This window comes from Limanda limanda, chromosome 7 (genome assembly GCF_963576545.1).
Source record: "Limanda limanda chromosome 7, fLimLim1.1, whole genome shotgun sequence".
In the NCBI taxonomy this organism is placed as follows: Eukaryota; Metazoa; Chordata; class Actinopteri; order Pleuronectiformes; family Pleuronectidae; genus Limanda; species Limanda limanda.
In genome coordinates this window covers 21,909,577-21,928,730 of record NC_083642.1, presented here as the reverse complement: position 1 = coordinate 21,928,730, position 19,154 = coordinate 21,909,577, and the positions used below count along the sequence as shown (strand labels likewise).

Sequence of the window (19,154 nt, the reverse complement as noted above, 5' to 3'; positions counted from 1 at the left end):
ACATTGTATAGGGGGTTTAATGCGTTGTTACAGTGAGTGTTGCGTTGTCTATCAGGTTGCAGCGTCTGCAGGCCATCACATCTGGACAGGGCTTGAGCAGTGCCAGCCTGCGGAGGGTCCACACCACGCCCAACACCATGACCAACCTGGTTCTTCCCACGCCACCGGGACCCAGCGAATGCCTCATCTGCTCCGAGCTGGCTCTGCTGGTTCTCTTCTGCCCCTGCCAGCACAGCGTGGCCTGTGAAGGTGCGTGATGGAGAAACATGGATCTGTACAAACACATTTTTATCATTTGCTCTGCCCTCAGAGTTCATGTGTGTGTCTTTGCTGACCTGGTCCTTGTCCAAACAGAATGCGCCCATCGAATGAAGAAATGCATCAAATGCCAAGTCACAATCACAAAGAAAATTAGACAAGGTAAGACTAAGCATTTTTATGTTGGAATGCAACTGCATGAACTGTTCTACATGTTTTACTGTTTCCCTCCAACCAGGTTTAACTTTTGCATTCAGTCCTGTAATTGTTACTGATCTAATGTTTAAAGTTTATTTTAGTGATTTAAAGTTTTAAAGTCACCATTTTTGTGTTTATAACCTCTGCCAAGGACTTTAAGTTTTGATCTACATTTGTTTGTAGGATTACTCAAAAACTCCTTAATTGATTTCCATGAAATTTTGTGTAGGGCTGGGACATGGCCCAGGGAAGAAACCCATTCAATTTAGGTGCTGATCGAAATAATTGAACGGATCCAGAAATGTTATTCTGCAGCGTTTTCCAAATAATTCAATCCATAGTGGTAGCAGATTTAACAGATTCTGAGTGACTGAGGTAGATCTGTATTGATGCCACAACTGCAGATAATGAATTGGAAAAGCTTCTCTGACATGGGGATACAGGGTATTAAGCTCGACGGACATATACTCTAAGATGGGTCTTGGGTCGTTTTCCGCAATGTGTTCTTTGCAGAGAGGACTTTCAGGGCAGTGATCACTGGTCCTGATCAGGTATCAGTGAGACACAGCTTTGGATGGTAGATGAAAGCACCTCTATGTCAAGAGCAAGACACTAATGAAAAATGTTTGAGTCATACTATAGTTTTCATAGTCCCCAGCCATATATGACCCAGTAGCTCAGTGAAAGAGCAGGGCGGTGTCATCAGAAAGCAGTTATCTGCAGTAGTCTGTAAATCCAGTTCTTAATTGACATTTACATTACAATCCTTTACACACACAGACCAAACAGAGGTGGACTGCAGTCCTGGAAATGAGAACTCGGAGCAGCACAACCTGCTGGAGCAGCTGCAGTCCCGCTACCGGCAGATGGAGGAGCGGATCACCTGCCCCATCTGCATCGACAACCAGATCAAGCTGGTCTTCCAGTGCGGACACGCCTCCTGCATCGACTGCAGCGCTGCGCTGAAGACCTGTCCCATCTGCCGGCAGACCATCCGCGAGAGGATCCAGTTGTTCGTCTGAGCTCTTACACCACCCAAAGAGGAAGTCGTGAGGGAATTGGAAAGAAGTATGGGTGGGGGTGTGGGGGTGGGAGGGGGCAGCTGTTACCGCTTGAAGACCCAGCGACCTGTATCTGCCTGTCGCGCCCTCCTGCTCATGCCCACCACACGTTATCAAATGCGCAATCTGCCCATGATGCTTTACTATAAGACGCTGTGTTACATCATGTTTGTTACATTCTCTGTAGTTTCCCTCCTGAGCAGCACAGGCAGGAACACGTCGACCACTTTAACTTTATTCTTTGCCGTCAGTACTGCTCATCCGTCGAGCTCAACAGGAAGCAGACAATGCGAAGCTGGGAGAAACAGTTTATCAGCATCTTCTTTTCCACCACCTGTAATCTGTCCTATCTTTGCTGCTTTAAGTGGATGTCTGTTACCCATCATCCTCTCTGGCTGTCTGTTACCCATCATCCTCTCTGGCTGTCCGGCCCCTTCTGTTTACAAAGCTGCACAGAATCAGTCCCGTGTCCGCGCCTCCCCCCCCCTCGGCCTGTCCTGTGAATTATGTTTGCTCTCATTTGTATCAATTGCTTAATAATCAGTGTTAGTCTCTGCAGAGGGAGTTGGTATAACTAAAGCTCTCTTTATAGTCCCCAAACACTCGCCTGTATGCAAGGGGAAATACACACTATATATGCATGAGTATATGCATATTGTAAAGCTGAAAATGACTGTGTCGTCATTGGGTGATTTGTCGTCGTCGTCGTTGTTTTTATTTCTCTCTGGTTACATTTGTGGTTTTTAATGTACCGATAAGTGCAGGTTTTTATTTATGTGTGACAGGTGGTTTTACTTGGTAATGTCCTTTTCTCAGTTGGTGTTTGCTTGGCAAAAATATTATTGTTTCTACTGAAATTCACCCCAAGCCTATGTCCTCTACTCAGGGTATCAAATTATTGAAAGCACTTGTGATATCCATGAAAGGTTAAAGACCCCCCCCCCTCTCTCCCAACACACACACAAACACACAAACACACACACAGTTTGTCAGATCATTTTAGTGGAGGGTCACTGAAGGAAAAGGTCATTGATAACTAACCCTGTAGATGGGGGAAAAACCCTTTTTATAAACCCATAACTATTGTTTTCTCTCATTAGTGAATTGAATGTTTGCAGGTGAGTTTCTGCAACAGAACTGCACTCTACTTCAAAACAATACAAAATAAAATTCCTTAAAACATCCCAGAAGCACCACTCAGCTCTAACTCTGTTTAATTTTGGACAGAAAGAATTGTGTTAGTCTGACCACAGTCTGTCAGTCAGTCAGTCATCTGAGCACCAAGTTCACACTTTCAAGGAGGGCGCTCAAGTTTCTGTTATTTATCCACCAGACGTATTGTAAGATAAAGAATCAGAAGGGCAAAAACATGACACTGTTGTGTTGCATCTGTGGTTCCTTGTTCTTAGTCGAGTCGATTCAGTGTAAACCCTGTTCCCTTCCTTTCTCCGCTGGAGTATTGGATTGACATCATCCTCATCCTTTCTGTCTTGGTGTGTTTTCTTGAAGGGCTTATGCATATGAGAAAAAAATGTGTATTTTAATCTTTTATTTAATTTTAATTTTCTATAATAAACTCCAGCAGACAGGAGTTTTCGATTTTTCTTTTTGGTCTTTGTTAGATCCCAAATTTTGGGAGAGCCAATGTTAAAGATGTACATTTGAATGTCGAGGGGGAAAAAATGTATCCTGTCTCACTCTGCCTTTTATGTGTAAAAGAAAAGGTTTAGGGGAAGGAGTCATGTGTTTACCACAAGGTTTATTTTGAGGAAAGAACTTCTACATCAGTGCCAAATCGCATGAGGTTGTGCATGGGCATGTACGCCCGAATTTATCTTTAAAAAAACCCTGCTAAGCTCAAGCGAGGGTTCTGTAATTCCAGCAGTGTGAAGTAAACTAAAAGCAAACTTTAAACGTCAATGTTACGCAACTCCACACACCTGGTTACAGTACTGACATTAGCGGCTGAGCTAATGGCGTTAGCTGTAGTGCTCCCAACCTCCTCATGCTCTCAGTGACAGGTGACCCTACGCTCACTTCCAAAATATGATCAGTCCCATATTGTTTGGAGCTTTTTACAACTATATATATATCTATATATATATGTGTATAGATATATATATATATGTTTATATTTTGTGAGACATCAGTCGAGCAACAAGTTTCTTACAGAAATGGCACCATTTTAAGGATCTGTCCACTGGTGTTCTAAGATGATGGATTCACAGGAAAAAGGCAATAAAGTTTTAGAAAAAGGGGGAAGATGTTTGAGTTCTTTTTTTCCCTCCCCCTTAAAGAGGCTGCTGCAAAGGCGGGAAACAATTTATGTATAAACACACGATAAAAGCAGCAAACGTTACTATTGGTGTTTGTACAGTTCAGCTCTTGGAGTTCTGATGTTGGCCTTACTGTCCATTCCTCCTCTGTTGGTGTTTTTTCAGTTGTATTCTGTACAAAAATATTTTGCAATAAATATGGAACTGTTTTCTAAGGACCTGGTGTCGAGTTTGTAATTGTAATTTTGAAGCTATTTTAAAATGATTTTATAAATGTCGTCCCACTGCAGACGAGTCACATGAAATAAAAAAGCTTTGACTCATGAATTGCTTCATCCCACTTTACCCCCTGTGTTACTGTGCAGACCCACCTGAAAACATCATATTCATATCCTACGTTTGATTGTCCACAACATCAGTGGTGTCTCTTTACTTTGATGACAGCTGAATATCTTAGTGGTTTATTTAAGGCAAGAAGTTACAGTATAGATGTGACATCATGGTTAGATGGAAATGATTGACAGTCACATTATTAACAGTGGTTTATATTCCTTTCTTTGACATTAATTATTAACATGATGTCCCAAACATTTGTTGATCATATTTTAGTGGTGTTAAAATTAAGGACGCTGCACCTTTAAGATGTCTTTGAAAAAATGTATTCAAACTTTCCATAATGACATTTTGGGAGAAATAAATGAATATGCTGATTCTGACGATTTGGGGATTTTGTTGTAATTTACAGTGTAAATTATAATCTTAACATTTCTTGACCTGTTTGGGAGTCACTCCCTCCTCGTGTGTTTCTCCACAGTGCAGGTGAACAGCAAGTGAGCAGGTTGTGACTTCACTAACCCAGTTAGACAGGCTGGTATCTGTGCAGCAGTCTCCTGCTGCTGCTGCCACTTCTCAGTCCTAATTGTCTTAGGGCTCAGATGGCTTTGGCATATGACTCAGCGCTTTAGCAGTGACGTCCTGTCTGAGGACAGGAAGAGAGCTCTGAACACTGGGAACAAGCTCAGAGCCACTGTGCCCTACCACCAATGTGCTGTTTATATCTATTTCTATATAGTGACCTGTATTAATAGGTTGGTCTGATACACAGCATATGTATGAAATTGTGTCAGCACATTGTTTATTGAACTTTTTCTATTCGGCAAAGAACTTGTGTATTTCTTTATCTTACACATATTTGTGTTTATCCATCAGGGGGACACAGTATCTTTTCATGACCAATGTACTGGCCAATATAGCTACATGATGTAATTGAAGGTTTGATTGACAGCGAAATAAATCAATGCAAACCTCCTGACCTTCATTTTCACTGTTGAAATATGACATTGAAATTAAAAATGAAGTTTCCTCCTTACAGTTATATGAAAAGGTTAAAATACCTAAACATTCAAATCAATTTGATTTTGACTTAAAACTTCAAAATGTTATTGCATTAGTTAACATGTCTGTTTATATCAACAATTTTTTCAAATTTTTTGACATAGGTTACTGAACTATTTCAAACTATTATCCAGGGTTGTAAATATTATCATGCTTTAAAATGTTCTCATAGTTCACACTCCAGTATCCATCTACAATACATGTATGTATCACTGTGTACATTCTGTGTACATGTATGTTCTTTTATACTGCTCTACTTTTTTCAGCTGTTTCTATCTATTGCTTTGTGATGTCAATGCATGTTTACACAATATAACCTTTAGTTGTCTGACGCTAAACATTTACCTTCTTTGTGCAGTTTGCAGGTCGAATGTATGTTATCCACACCATGATGGGATGAGAGCGCCATCTAGTGATACAAAAAAACAGACAGACATTCAGATCACACCATAGACTGTATATGAAGGATCACACACACACACACACACACACACACACACACACACACACACACACACACACACACACACACACACACACACACACACACACACTCCATGAATATGTTATAATTATAATTGTGTGAATGCTTTTCTATTGAGTGAATTTGAATATTTTCTGAGTTTGTCTTTGTGTTATTCCCTTTGTGATTTCTTCACAACACCTGCGCATCCAGATACGTGTTCATGAACGTTTCCTTAGTGGCCTCTAGGGGAAAGTGGATGACAGTGAGTCTGCAGTTTCCGGGCTGCAGCCTCAATGTCCTCATTGTTTTTCATTTCAGGGAAAAGTAGCAATTTAATCATAGTCAAACGCATTTAATTCAAAGTCCAACACGATTAATTCATAGATAATTTTGATGAAACCGGAATTGGCTATTTGTTGAATCTGTAGAAACACGACCCAGGTTTGTTTTGGTATGTTTTATTCATCTTCTGTGAATTGTATATACAATAAATGTGTGTTTTACTATGATTACATTTCTGCATTTTGTGAATGGAGCTTGGCTATCGTCAGAAAACTGACTGGCAAATGAGAAGCTGGATTTACAAGACCAACGAGGCAATTTACTCAATTACCCCACAAGACTGTTATCAGCCACTCTCCGTATGTTCACATACATTTTTCATGGTGGATAAGACATTTTGGATTTTAATAGTTGGTTAACGTGGAGGCTCAGCACTGTGTAGCCTTTACTCCAGGGGGCGCCCTAGTTAACAGAACGGCTCCCTGATCTCCATGAGAGCTGAGGCTTCCTCCTCCTACTGACACAGTAACACATTTCTCTCCAGTACTTTCCTCATATCTCAGTTTCAACATTAACTGCAGAGCACGGTCACATCAACTTTCACCCCTTCAGATTAAAACTCTTGTTTCCTGCTTGGTTTGTAGTTGACATGTTGTCATCCTGCTGGAGCTGATCTCTCACTCCCTGAAAGACCAAAGACAATCCCTGGACTTTATAAAAGTAGGTTTAGATTTAGTTGAATAAAGTTACACTCGGTTTTGTTCAAGTGAAAAAACAAAACGGAGTTTCGCTCAGGTTAGAAAACAAATCAAAAAGAGATACGTATTTTAAAAGTGTGTGTTTTTTTGGACAGGGTCTGGTTGTTTTCTATTACTATCATATTATAGTGTATGTTCCTATAATTTCACAGGGATCAATTGTTTTCCTATTCATAAAGGAGAGAGGTATTCTCTGCATGATATTAGATGATATTGCAGAATAGAGGGTTTATTTGAAACTTCTAGGTTTTATTTTCCAGTTACTGTTCTGTCATTTTCTCCTTCACTGTAAACATAAAGATAATGAGCAGAAACCTTTGAGTAAAGTTGGATGAATCTCACAAAGATTTGTTTCTACAGATGACAAACCAGACACTGGCTCTCGAGAAGAACTTTCATGTTCTTACGTCACCCGAGAGCCACTGTAGCTTCTCTTGTCGGCCTCGAGAGGGGGGGCTACTCAGTTCGGGTCAATATGCAACTCCACCGCTAGATGTCACTAAATCCTTCACACCGAGCCTTAAATAAAGTCAAAGAATATTGAAGCTACATACAGGGCTCAGACATTTCCTATGATGACTCAATTGCCTGGTTACTGGTGACTGTTATCTCTCCAGTCTTTTTAACTATCTATCTGATAAATTCTGTTTATTTTCCACCGCTTCAGTTTTCCAGACACTCTTGTCAAACATTTCACGTTTCAGAAAATGCAGCAAACATTAGAAACCTCCGTGTCCTGATTGTGTTGTGCTAACAGTTCATGAGCTTGACGCAATAATGATGATCAGATTCACTTGTTTGATTAACAGCTTCCATATCTGGAGCGTCGACCTACTGTGATGACAGTGATGCTATGTTGTCACTCCTGTCTGTTTGGTTGTTGTATTGCTGGTTGGTTAGCAACATTATGCAAATACTATATGGATTTCAGTGGAATCTGGTGACAGAATGTGCTATGTGTCAGGAAAGATTCCATTGAAGAGATCCGGATCAGGGGGCAGATTCTGGGGGGGGGGAATCTGCTTTCTTTAACATTGTGACATAGGCCGTTTTTAAAGCATTTTCACTGTTTTCCCATGCAGGGAATAATTCATGGATCTTGATGTGAAAAAATCTGGTACATTTAGGGACTGATATCTATGAGTGTGTGACATTTGGTGCAGCTGGATTGGATATAAGGAGACTGTTGGGCCTTGGCTGAGGTACGAGCTCTGCTGGGTGCCATTCTAGTTAATAGATGTAAACAAACTGAATTAAGTGAAAGACTAAAGACATTACAATGAGCTGTAGGTCACATGGTGTGGTGTCCTGACATCATATTGACAAAATACTGTCCCAGCAGCCTTTGCTCCTCTTCGTCATCTGAACTTTATACAGTAATCAGGTGTTTTGGAGGAAAGCACCATGAGCTCCCGGGATTTGTTTTCTTTTTCTTTTTTGCAACTTAGGGCTTTTATAGAACCGACTCTCGTGCAGCACAAAAGAAACCAGCAATTCAAGATGAGGTGGCTTTGTTTACACTGTCACTACACACCTGTTGTTCCATCAACAAGTTGCGCCGCATCATTCGAAAACGAGAAGATCGAAGGCAGTTGAGCAGTTGCAGAGGATTTGCTGATGGGGTTTGTGTGGTGAAACTGGGTTGTTAGGCTGGGGGGGGGGGGGGGCAGCGTTGTTGTCACGTTATTGTTTGATTCTGGATCATCTTACTGCTCCAAAATGTCTGAAAGCAGATGCTGGCAGCAGCAGATGAAAAGCCTTTTTTCTTTGTGCATGATTAAAAAAAAAAAAAAAATGAGTCGCAAGATCAGATAATTTCAGTTACTCAATAAAATGTGACAAAAGGAGGAGGACAGGACGGACAAAGGAAGGAGGATGTGACTCTCCCTCCTCCCCCCACCCCCCGTCCACCCCTCCAACACACAACCAACAGCTTCAAGCTAAAACACTGAACTGAGCTCCTTTGACTTTTTCTGACACTCTGTCAAATCATTGTCTGTGTCTTTGACATTATTTATCTCATACAAATATTTATTAGGAGTAATTTCAATTTATCACAACAACACTTCATTCAGATTTTTGCCACACAACATATAACAGAAAAAAATAATTATAATAGAAGAGTAATGTGACAGATTACATCATGAACCAATGCTTATTATTCAACACTTACTGTGACTGATGACAGTTATTGAGATTTCTAGGAATTTAGTTATCACTCCAACCAAACTTGTTTCGTAATCTAAGATGATATTTTAATGCAGCTCTATATTTGCCAGTTGGTTTGCCACTTTTCTTTTTTTTTTACATCATGAACAAACACAAACACAGTCATCTGATGTCACCATGTGACAACATGACAACATGACAACATGTCACACCTTGGTCACATTTTGGAGATAATACAGTTAATTCAGCCTTCGTTACAGAAACTGGCCATTACTGAAATGGACATTTTAGACATACAGGCTTTAATGAAAGAAACAAATGACTTATTGGAAATGTAGGTTCTGTTTTTTTTTGGAGCATTAACTGCTATGTTCTATTTTGACCAGGTTAATTTTATTCTGTGTCTCTGCACAAGTGTCAGTTTTACGCAGTGAATAACGGATTATCATCCAAATATAATGGATTCTTCCCTGACACATTCAACATCCTTCCACCAACGGGGGTGAAAACGTAACCTCCGTGGCTGAGGTAACTACTGTACAGCAACTATACAGACAGATTTTTGAAAATTTAAATCATCCTATTACTGGATGATGACACATGAATAACACATGGCACATTATATGTTATAACTCAGATGAGAAGGTTCCTGATTCACGTTCATTGTTTAGCTGATGTGTATAAAGAGGAAAGATAAAACAGAAATGTCTTCTTATCCTGATGATAGTGAGTGATATTAACATTAATGGCCGGACTATTGGCTGCCACAGTCACTTCTTTGTCATCGGTGGTTAATGATTAAGGACCTTCAGGTTTATTGTGCTTTGTTCTGCTTTGCTGCGTCACAATGAGATTTAAAATAGAAAACACATGTACGATATGAACACTATAGGAGCTTGTGTGTGTGTTGAATTTGAAATGATGAGCTGATGTTCACTCTGGGAGTGGAGGTGGAGAGAGAACATTTTGTTTTTCTCTGTCTCTGCCTCTGCCTGCAGCTTCCTGGTTGCTATGATGGGATTCCCACTGATGCTCGGCTCCCTCTACACGCACACGGCCTAATTTTAGTCTGTCGTGTTTTCGCTCATGATATTACAGTTGTTATGGGAGAGGGGTAACAAGAACCAGTTTCTTTGTGTGTTTTCCAGCAGCAGATCATGTTTCATGTGACTTTGTCTCTGCTATAAAATACACATCCACTATTTATTCCACTTCATATGCCTCTGTGTGACAGTGAATCCCCTGAACAGCCATGTTTTGATGCATAGCCTTCTTTTTTAACCCCCACCAGACCAGCCCCACCTTTGTGTACCTGCTTAACACTTCAATGGCCTGCCCATGCTGCGACTGGTGCCCCCCCCCCCGCCCCCTCCATCCCACCCTCATTGTAGTCGACCTGCTGTTGCCTCGTCCCAGAGGCCTCGGCTGCAGCGGATTTGTTAAGAAGGTGGTCATTACATTTCCTATAGGAGAATACAGGCCATATGCAGCAGATGGGTGAATTGGATGGGAAGCAGGTTAGTTAACGCCTGATGAGACCCAGATAACATGTGATGCCTTTTCTTTGGAGATTACTTAAACAATTATATACACGCAGGAGGTTTTAAGTCCAGTCTGTCGAGTTTTTGAAAACCATACATTATATCAGAAAATGACAGGATTTTCTTTTTCTATCTTTAACATCAGAGCCTTAACATAACTCATCAAGAAACAGACAAAAACAATACACAAAGAAAACACAACACCAAAATCACACTAAACAATACCAGACAACTTTAGGTCCAATAGCAAACTTAAATATCAAAGGGAATTCCCATGGGCTTTTAGATATTCTTTTTGGGTTAAATCAAAGTTTTGTTCCACTCCTCAGCTTTAATAAACTTTCAACATCTATCGAAATATTTTCTAAGTTTATCATCGTAATATCCTTCCAAAACAAACATTCTAAATTGATAAATATTTAAGGAATCCTTGGCTTTAAAAATATATCTTTATTCCAATAAAATGTTAATAATGTAACTGTCAGTTTCTGAAACATCTCATAATATCACATGAAAAAAATCAGGATTGAAATATGATTTCATCGCATTTACTTAACTCATTTTAACTTTGCCAAACTAACAAGCAAAATAACCCCAAAAATCGACTCTGGTCTTCACACTCAGTATGAATATTGGTTATGTAATTTACATTCCCCTAAAAACTCTGTCTTCTCATATCCTAGATGTTCCCATAAACACAACCTCTACATCCTATTCTTATGCTCAGTAACCCAGGTTACCTGGCAGAGGTAGGGGAGTCGCAGTCACATGAAGGTTTTTCCTATCAGTACGTCTCCTACGGGAATATGCCTCATTTGAAAGCCCAACATTTTGTGTTAACAAGCATCTTCCTATTTTATTCCTGCTAGTCTACCGGCCTCCCGAACCCAATGGCAATTTTCTGTCTGAATTCTTCGATCTCTCTACTTCTGCCTAATTATGACCGGCTCTTCATTATTGCCCTGCCCCACATACCTGACATCTAGTGAACTCATTAATGACCTCTGCATGGCAGCATTGGATTCAGTTGACCCATTCAGAACCATAATCGGATCAGTCTCCAATGGGGCTCCATGGTGTAATGACACTGCCCGCTGTCTGCTGTATGTTCGTAAAGTGAAGCGCAAATGGAAAGCCAGCAAACTTATGTTTTCTATGAGCGTATGAAGGACTTGATGAACAAATATAACGCTGTCTGTCAATTCCATGACAGACAGAGAGCAGCCAACCCGGTAGCATTCTGACCTTGACCTTAGACCAGTTCACATGACATCCCTCAGCTCTTTTCACCAGTGACTACTAGAAGTGGGCAGGGATTAGACTGATGCCCTCAAACTGGTTCAGGTCATACCTTGCCAACAGAAGTTTCTCAATGACTATGACTCAGTCTCACGCGGAAATAAAACAGTGGATGGCAAACAGCTTTACCCAACTGAACCTCAACTAGAAATCTGTGTGTGGTCTCTGACTGAATCCTGAGCTTCAAACCTCACTTTAAGAAGGTTGTGCAATCGTGTTTTTATCATTTAAGAAACATGGCAATGGTTAAATCTTGTATCTCTCACAGACCTGGAAATTAATCATTCATGCCCTTATTTCCTATCTTCTTAACTGTAACTCCCTTTATATTGGTTTTACTCAGAAATCAATCCACCGTCCACAGTGAGTCCAGAATGCTGCCGCTTAGCTTTGAACTAAATCCAAAAATTGCAACCATATCCCCCTGTTTTATCATCCTTGCACTCTCTGCCTGTTGATTTTAGGATTGATTTTAAGATTCTTTTAAATATATTTAAAGACAGGTATGGGCTGGCCCCGCCTTATATTTCCGACCTTTTATCTCCTTATGAGCCAGGAACCCTTTGTGAATTTCATATTGTTTGTTGTAAAGCACTTTGTTACCTGCATTGAAAAGTGCTATATAAATAAAGGTATTATTATTATTCATTTTATTATTAAAACAAATTTGTCATTCCTTTCCTCCTCCCAAAACCAAATCTGCATAGTTTTAAATGAACATCTCAGTCGGTTTCCTCTCACAAACTGTAGGAGACATGTTGTCTCAGCTTGGTCTGCTGCTGTTGAAGCAGGTTTTGCATCTTGGTTTGACTTGAACAAAAGACACCAGGAAGAGACCCAGGCAGGAGAGAGCCGCCTTGTCTCCTGCAGCCGTTGCAGCAGCCAAACAGTCAATGCAAAGTTATTTGCATAGTAAAATACAAGTGAAGTCTTTGGGAGTGGGGGAGTTTGAGTTGACCCACCACTCCAGGATCCACCAAGGAGAAAAAATTGATGTATTCTAACACAAAAAAATGTGTTTATAAGTGTATTCGAAACTGTATTACATATTACAAGAGCTTTTCCCAGAGCTATGACAAAAAAATCCCTTTCAGCTGCTTTACCTTTTATGTTTCTGCTACAAAACACATTTACAGTGTGATCTGCTCTGTAGCTGCAGCTCTGCTGATGGGCACAGCCTCTCCCACTCGCACAGGCCGACTGACTGATTTGCCTCTGATGCAAATATCAACTGAAGACATGGTGCAGCGATGACGCAGCTCAGACAGCAAGGAAAAAAATAGCTGTAGGCAAAAAAGAGAGAGATTTGACTTTCAGTACCAGCAGGCAGGAGTGATGTGTTCACCTGGTGAAACCTTGCTTCTACTGAATCAAAACAGGTTTCGTTATTCCATGTTCAGTTTTTCATTCTCAAAATATATATTGGTGTATGGAATCTGAAAACACACTGAGTAATGGAGATTAAATTGTAATGTTTGCATCACCCTCACATAGTAAGTGTGACCATTTGAATAGTAAATTAAGTTAATTCTTAGTTTTTCAATTTTCTTAAAAGATGTTTTACGGTATCGGTACTATATCGGTTTATCGGTACTAAACTGAATCAAATAACTTCGCCAAGGAAATATAATGCTTTATTTGGAGTTTTTTAGAACACAAGATTGGTTTCATTTGGATCCACGTGCAGTAAATATAGTGCAACACAAAAAACATTCTCTCTCAGCCTCTTTATTGATTCTTCAAACATTTTTCTTAGCGACACCATGCAGCCTGTCCTAAAATGTGTTTAATCCACATTAGCTTGATTAGTGATTGCTGATCCTAGAGAAGCTAGAAAGAGCAGGTCACACTTTGGGAGGTCCCACCCCCCCCCCATGGGACCTCTAATGAAAGTTACGCCCATATGAACACAAACTGCGTGACAACTGATAGAAGACAACTTTTCCGATACTCGCTCACTGACTTCTGTTCTCTTCTCTGCTTCAGTGGTGTTTGTCTTTCCGAGTTGTGGCGACTCCGGTCATGTGCAGTGTGAACACGGGCAGGGTGCGTTCAGGCAGGTACAGTCTTTGTGCTAAGCTAGCTAAGCTAACATGTTGTCGGTATAGACACACAGAGATGAAAGCCATTTCAATCCTCTTACACAAAACAGGATAACAAACAAGGGCATTTCCCTAAATGTTGAAGTGTTCCTTTAAAGTGCAGAGCCTGTCTGAATACAGGAAGTGAACTACAAAACCAGAGAGCTACTAAAGAGATGCACTGTGTGTTAGGTATTGTAGTTCTTTCACACGCTCTCCATGAGTAATACATCAGGTTATGTGAACAGATAACGTTGGCTCATTATGTCAATAAAACTATGTCCTGTGATATAATAATAGTGTGAATCTGATGGAACAGGTTCCACACACACCTTTCTTTGAACTGTGTGTGTGTGTGTATGTGTGTGTGTGTGTGTGTGTGTGTGTGTGTGTGTGTGTGTGTGTGTGTGTGTGCGTGTGTGCGTGTGTGTGTGTGCGCACTGGCGTGGTCCCTGTCTGCGGTCCCCCCCCACATGAATGGAGTCGGGCCTTGTGCAGTCGACAGCTGTCTCCTTTGAACGAGCAAAGACAAAAAAGGCCTTAAATCCAGCAACCTCCCTCTTTCATGTGTTCATCCGATACCAGTCGTCCTCACCTGACTGTCACTCAGCTCTGTGGCCTGAGGCTGCAGCTTGTTACCGTTCTACCTGCAGACTGTGTGGAATCATTAGGTTCCCCTGAATGTTTACAGGAGAGAGAGGGAGAGAAAAGACCAAAGTGCAGCTGTGTTAGAAATGAACAGCGTTGTTATACCAGGGGTCAGGAACCCTTCGTCCAATCAAGGGCCATTTCCATTTTTATTACACCCTTTGAGGCACCTCTGAATTATTGAACATGTCACACTAACGTTTTCATGTGATGGCTGGAACTGCTTCTAGATTTTATTTTTTATTTTATCCACACAACGGGGAAATTCACTTGTTACAGCAATAAGAGAAAACAGAATTTAAGTAACAGTGCCGAAGCACAATAAAAAAGATCACAATATGTACACTACTAAACTACACATAATGAGAGTACAGAAACAAACAACCTGCAAAACAGATGATGTCGATGATGATGATGATTATACACGCACCTGATTTTAACCCAGATAAGAAAATAATTTAGTCATTGTTAAAAAATCCATGTATAAACAATTGCCTTTTTATATCGTAGAATTAACTAATAATTCATAAAATACTTTAGGACTGTCTTCACAACAGTCTTCAAACACTTCTCAGGGTTGTGCAGGTTGTTGTACTTTTTAAGTGATAAGAGGTGTGTGTGTGAAATAGTTGTGTGTAAACACATCCTGCATCCTGATCATTTGTTGTTGTAGAGCTGCCTTCAGGAGGGAATATAACTTCTATAACCGTTCTCCTTATTAGACTGTACATTTAACTGTCACATGGATAATTTTTCTGACTCCGGTTGTTTTAATCAAATTACCGCAGACATTAAGACAAGGAAGGAATCGATTGACCCTGAGGCCTCCCAGCCTGTAAATACAGCCACGCTAGACACAGTTAAAATATCCCCAAACATTTGAACATGTGTCTGAGGCAAATGACAGAGTGAAAAGCAAAACTTATAAAGTCCAAATGCAAAATTTACTTTTCCGTCTGCATGCAGTCAATAATTTTACACTTTGGCTCTGGGTACAAAATTTCAGTTAAACAAGTTTTATATTCACCGTGCCTCCCAACACCTAATGTCCTCTCAGGGAAAAAAGTTAAAGATGAAAGCTAAAAATAGGACATTCGGAAGAAGATCGGGGAGTCATTGTGTTTGTGTGTGTGATAACCCAGGCAGCGCTCTGTGTGTCGGACTGCCTCCCTTCACTGAGGGTAATTAGAAAATCCTTAGGGCAGGATCTGCTTGGCTCTGAGTGTGTCTGTGTCTGTGTGTGTGTGTGTGTGTGTCTGTGTGTGTGTGTGTGTGTGTGTGTGTGTGTGTGTGTGTGTGTGTGAATTTCCCCTTGCGAAGGAGGCTGAGGCCTAACACTGTACCAGGCAAAGGTTTCCACCGAATCGTTCTTGCATAACTCAGTGAGTGATAACACCGGTGCATTCCTCTCAACACACATCACAGCTGCCAGCATCTTTGGTTTTCTCCCAGTTCCCAGTTAAATACAGTGTGTCTCACAGCCCAGGATGAGCAGAATCAAGCTGGACAGAACAAGTTTCCCATTCTGAGCCTTTTCAAGAGGAGACAGGACTTAAGGCGTTGTGTTTGAAGATTCTCTCTCTTGAATAGACGGAGAGGTCTGGTGATCTGCCAGGGCAGAGGTCATATTCATCAAGAGGTAGGTCAGCTGGGGTTATAGCTGAAGGTGTTCCCACATCTATTGAGTGTCTGTCGCCTCCGTCCTGATGGAGACACACTGTGGAAACAGAGGAGGGAGGTTTGTCTCATGGGAAATGTACAGACGTCGGTTTTGATGGCAGAGTCGGCTTCAGTCTTCTTCAGCGGTATAAAGAATAGATGAGGCAGGTGATTAGGATGCACTTGTAAATTCAAGCCGTTTATATGCAGCTTGTGATATATTTCTACTGCACAGCTAATTTCCACAATGTTGATTCAGAGCCACTTCCTGAATGATCGTGGATTAGACTCTGTAAACTATGCAAAGTTTGCAGACTGTAAAACACCTGCACCAGCAGCTCGGTGTATACACTCTACCTGCACCCTCAACACTTCCTGGCTCATCACCGCCCGACGAACAGCTGGTCTCCATGGCTCCTGCTCTCCTATAGGCTCTCATGGGACTGCGTTGCACCTAGCTGCCACTCTGTGATTGGCTGGGAGAACGAGACAAACCAAGGTTCCTGGCGTCTGGAGACTACGGTGTTGACAGAGCGGCACCCAAATCCACAGGGTGTGTTTGGAGGGTTGTAAAAGCCTGGCTGGGCTTTGAGAAGGGCCAGTGTGTTGAATGTGTTAATGTGTAGCTCTCTACAGTCACGGCTCTGCGTAACAGAGAGGCTTAGGTAATGTTTAGGCCTGTGGACTTTGAGACGCGTTTCTGCCTGATTCATACAAAAGAATGAAATCTGCCGATCATTTACCTGCATACAAATTCAGGACAGACTCAGGGCTACTCAGGGTCGAAGCCAATCTGGGATTTTTCCAGAGTAGGATGCCTTTATAGGAGTTTTTTAACCTCACTTCTATTCAGCCCTTCATAGCAACCTGCAACTCAGGGCTATTGCCATCCCATTACATTGCACTGATGGTTTTTTCCACTGAGGCTGAAGTTACTCCAGAGGATTGGCTCATAACCACTCAACAATACAGTCTTGTACAGATGCTCTATGTGTTATAAAGCAGGTGTAATTGTAATGTAGTTTATCCCCTGGTGGCTGAGTTTCAGGAGGTAGAGAGGGTTGTCAGTTTGAACCCCCTCTCCCCCATTCCCAAGCTGAAGTGTCCTTGGGCAATATGAATCCCAAATTGCCCCCGACCAATATGTATAATGGATGTATAAAAAAGGGCTCCACATAGATGCACTGTATGAATGTGTGTGTGAGCGGTCATCAAGACTGGAAAGGCGGCGTATACTTACAAACCATTATCAGACATGTCGTAAAATCATTGCATCACAACAGGAACTAATCAGCAAAGCGAATCAGTTCCCTTCAAAATAGCCACTCAAACACCTTGGTCATATTTTCATATTTGAGGAACCTGAGTATTGTCGGCACGAGGAACAAGAGAACCAAAGTCATTAACTTTATCTGCAAAGATAAGATCTGTAGAGCTCTCAGTAACACTTTCTTTTATGATAACTTCAAGAAATCAGTGCTCTCCTCCTCTGTTTCCCATTGCAAGTTGGATGAGCTGAGGACTACAACACCTTTAATCGATTTTCTTTTAAAAAAGTTTGAATCATTTATGTTTGAGATCTCCTCCTGATATTCTCCTCCCTATGAATATTTATGTCCTTTGAGTGGGAAGGTTGAATATCCTGGTATCTCTCTGCCCTGCGCGGCTGAGGTCTGATCTACATCAGGGTTACACAGAGCAGTAAATTTCTCCAGGCTATAAATCTCACTTAATTGCAACGGTCTTACATTTCTCAGCGGTAATTTACTGCCAACAGGCCTTGATGGGAAACAAATCTTTCATGTTAGTTTTATCAGCTGAAATCATGCAGAAACATAAGTAAGTGGTCTGTCATAGTTCTGTGTGCAATGCATGTTTCCTTTGTGTGGAAAAAAATCTGGTTTGTGGAAGATCTCTGTGCGTTAATGCATCTTCCTGGGAGGATCAATAAAACAGTAAAAGTTAAATTGGAAAGAACAAGCTAACAATGTCATGCATGCAGGTATTGTCACCTGTTATGTTTTTGAATCGGCAGCATTTAACCTGATCCAGCAGGTTTCTCACAATGACGATTTTCTCCAGGTGGAAACTTTGGGTTATATCCGACAGTTGTTCTGGATGATGAGGAACAAACAGGAACATGCGCCGCTTCCATTTTATTTTTTCACTGTATTTAATATTGTGTGCAGTCAGATCAAATGTGCAGTCCCATTTCCGTCTTCCTTCTAATTCCACAAAAGTTTGTCAGAGTGTAAAAGTGGACGGCATATCTCAAGAACTGTTAATTTTATTGACTTCACACCTCTGTGTCCTTAGTGGCCAAAGGAAGTGCAGTGTTGCAATTTGGTCACACAATATGTTCATTATTAATAGGATTTGGATAAACAGGTGGATTCAGTGGGGGCAGGGCAGTGTGCCTTCAGTCTGCGGACCGAGTTGAACATGTCTTCCTCTATGTCCTCAGATAAACTCAGTAACTGGCAGCCTGCAGCCAACTGTAAGCTGCAGGTTACTGAGTTTTGTTCCGCCATGTCGGACTGACACAGACGCTCACGGGTGTTGCAGGTGCTGATCTCCATCATGGCAACAACATTCAAAGAGTCACTTCTTGTTCTGCAATTTTTCTTCAAAATGAAAGCTCAACTTTTGTTCTGTTTCTGCCATGTTTTGTATTCAGCTGAATTACAAAGCCTTTATTTTGAAATATTGGGATCATGGATCTAAAGTTCTGAAGATTGTGTCAATTGCTAAACATAACTCTGAATTGTTGACCTGCAATGTATTAAAAACCCAACCAGTTGAGTAAATAATTAAAATGTATATATATGTAAATCACACACATGAACAGTAATGAAGCAAATTCAGTTTCAGTTTATGAAAAATATTGACTATTGAATCTTCACTGCAGATAAACCAGTAAGGACAAACCTAACGTTTTCTAACTGCACCATAGACAGTTTATAAAAAATCTCTGCACACAACATCCGGCACACTAACAATAAAGAGTTTATTGTATATATATATATATTATTGTAGAACTGTTTGAGGAGGACTCAGGGACGA

General features: G+C 40.9%; 1 protein-coding gene across 1 annotated transcript in view; it reads left to right on the top strand.

The window, feature by feature from the left end:
* mib2 (MIB E3 ubiquitin protein ligase 2) overlaps positions 1–4,011 on the top strand; it is a 34,744-nt gene extending 30,733 nt beyond the window's left edge. The window contains exons 17-19 of the mRNA XM_061075076.1: positions 56–249; positions 355–420; positions 1,237–4,011. Of these exons, the coding sequence (XP_060931059.1) occupies positions 56–249; positions 355–420; positions 1,237–1,478 (502 nt within the window). The 3' untranslated portion in view covers positions 1,479–4,011. The remainder of the gene's footprint in view (positions 1–55; positions 250–354; positions 421–1,236) is intronic.
* Positions 4,012–19,154: the final 15,143 nt, after the last annotated feature.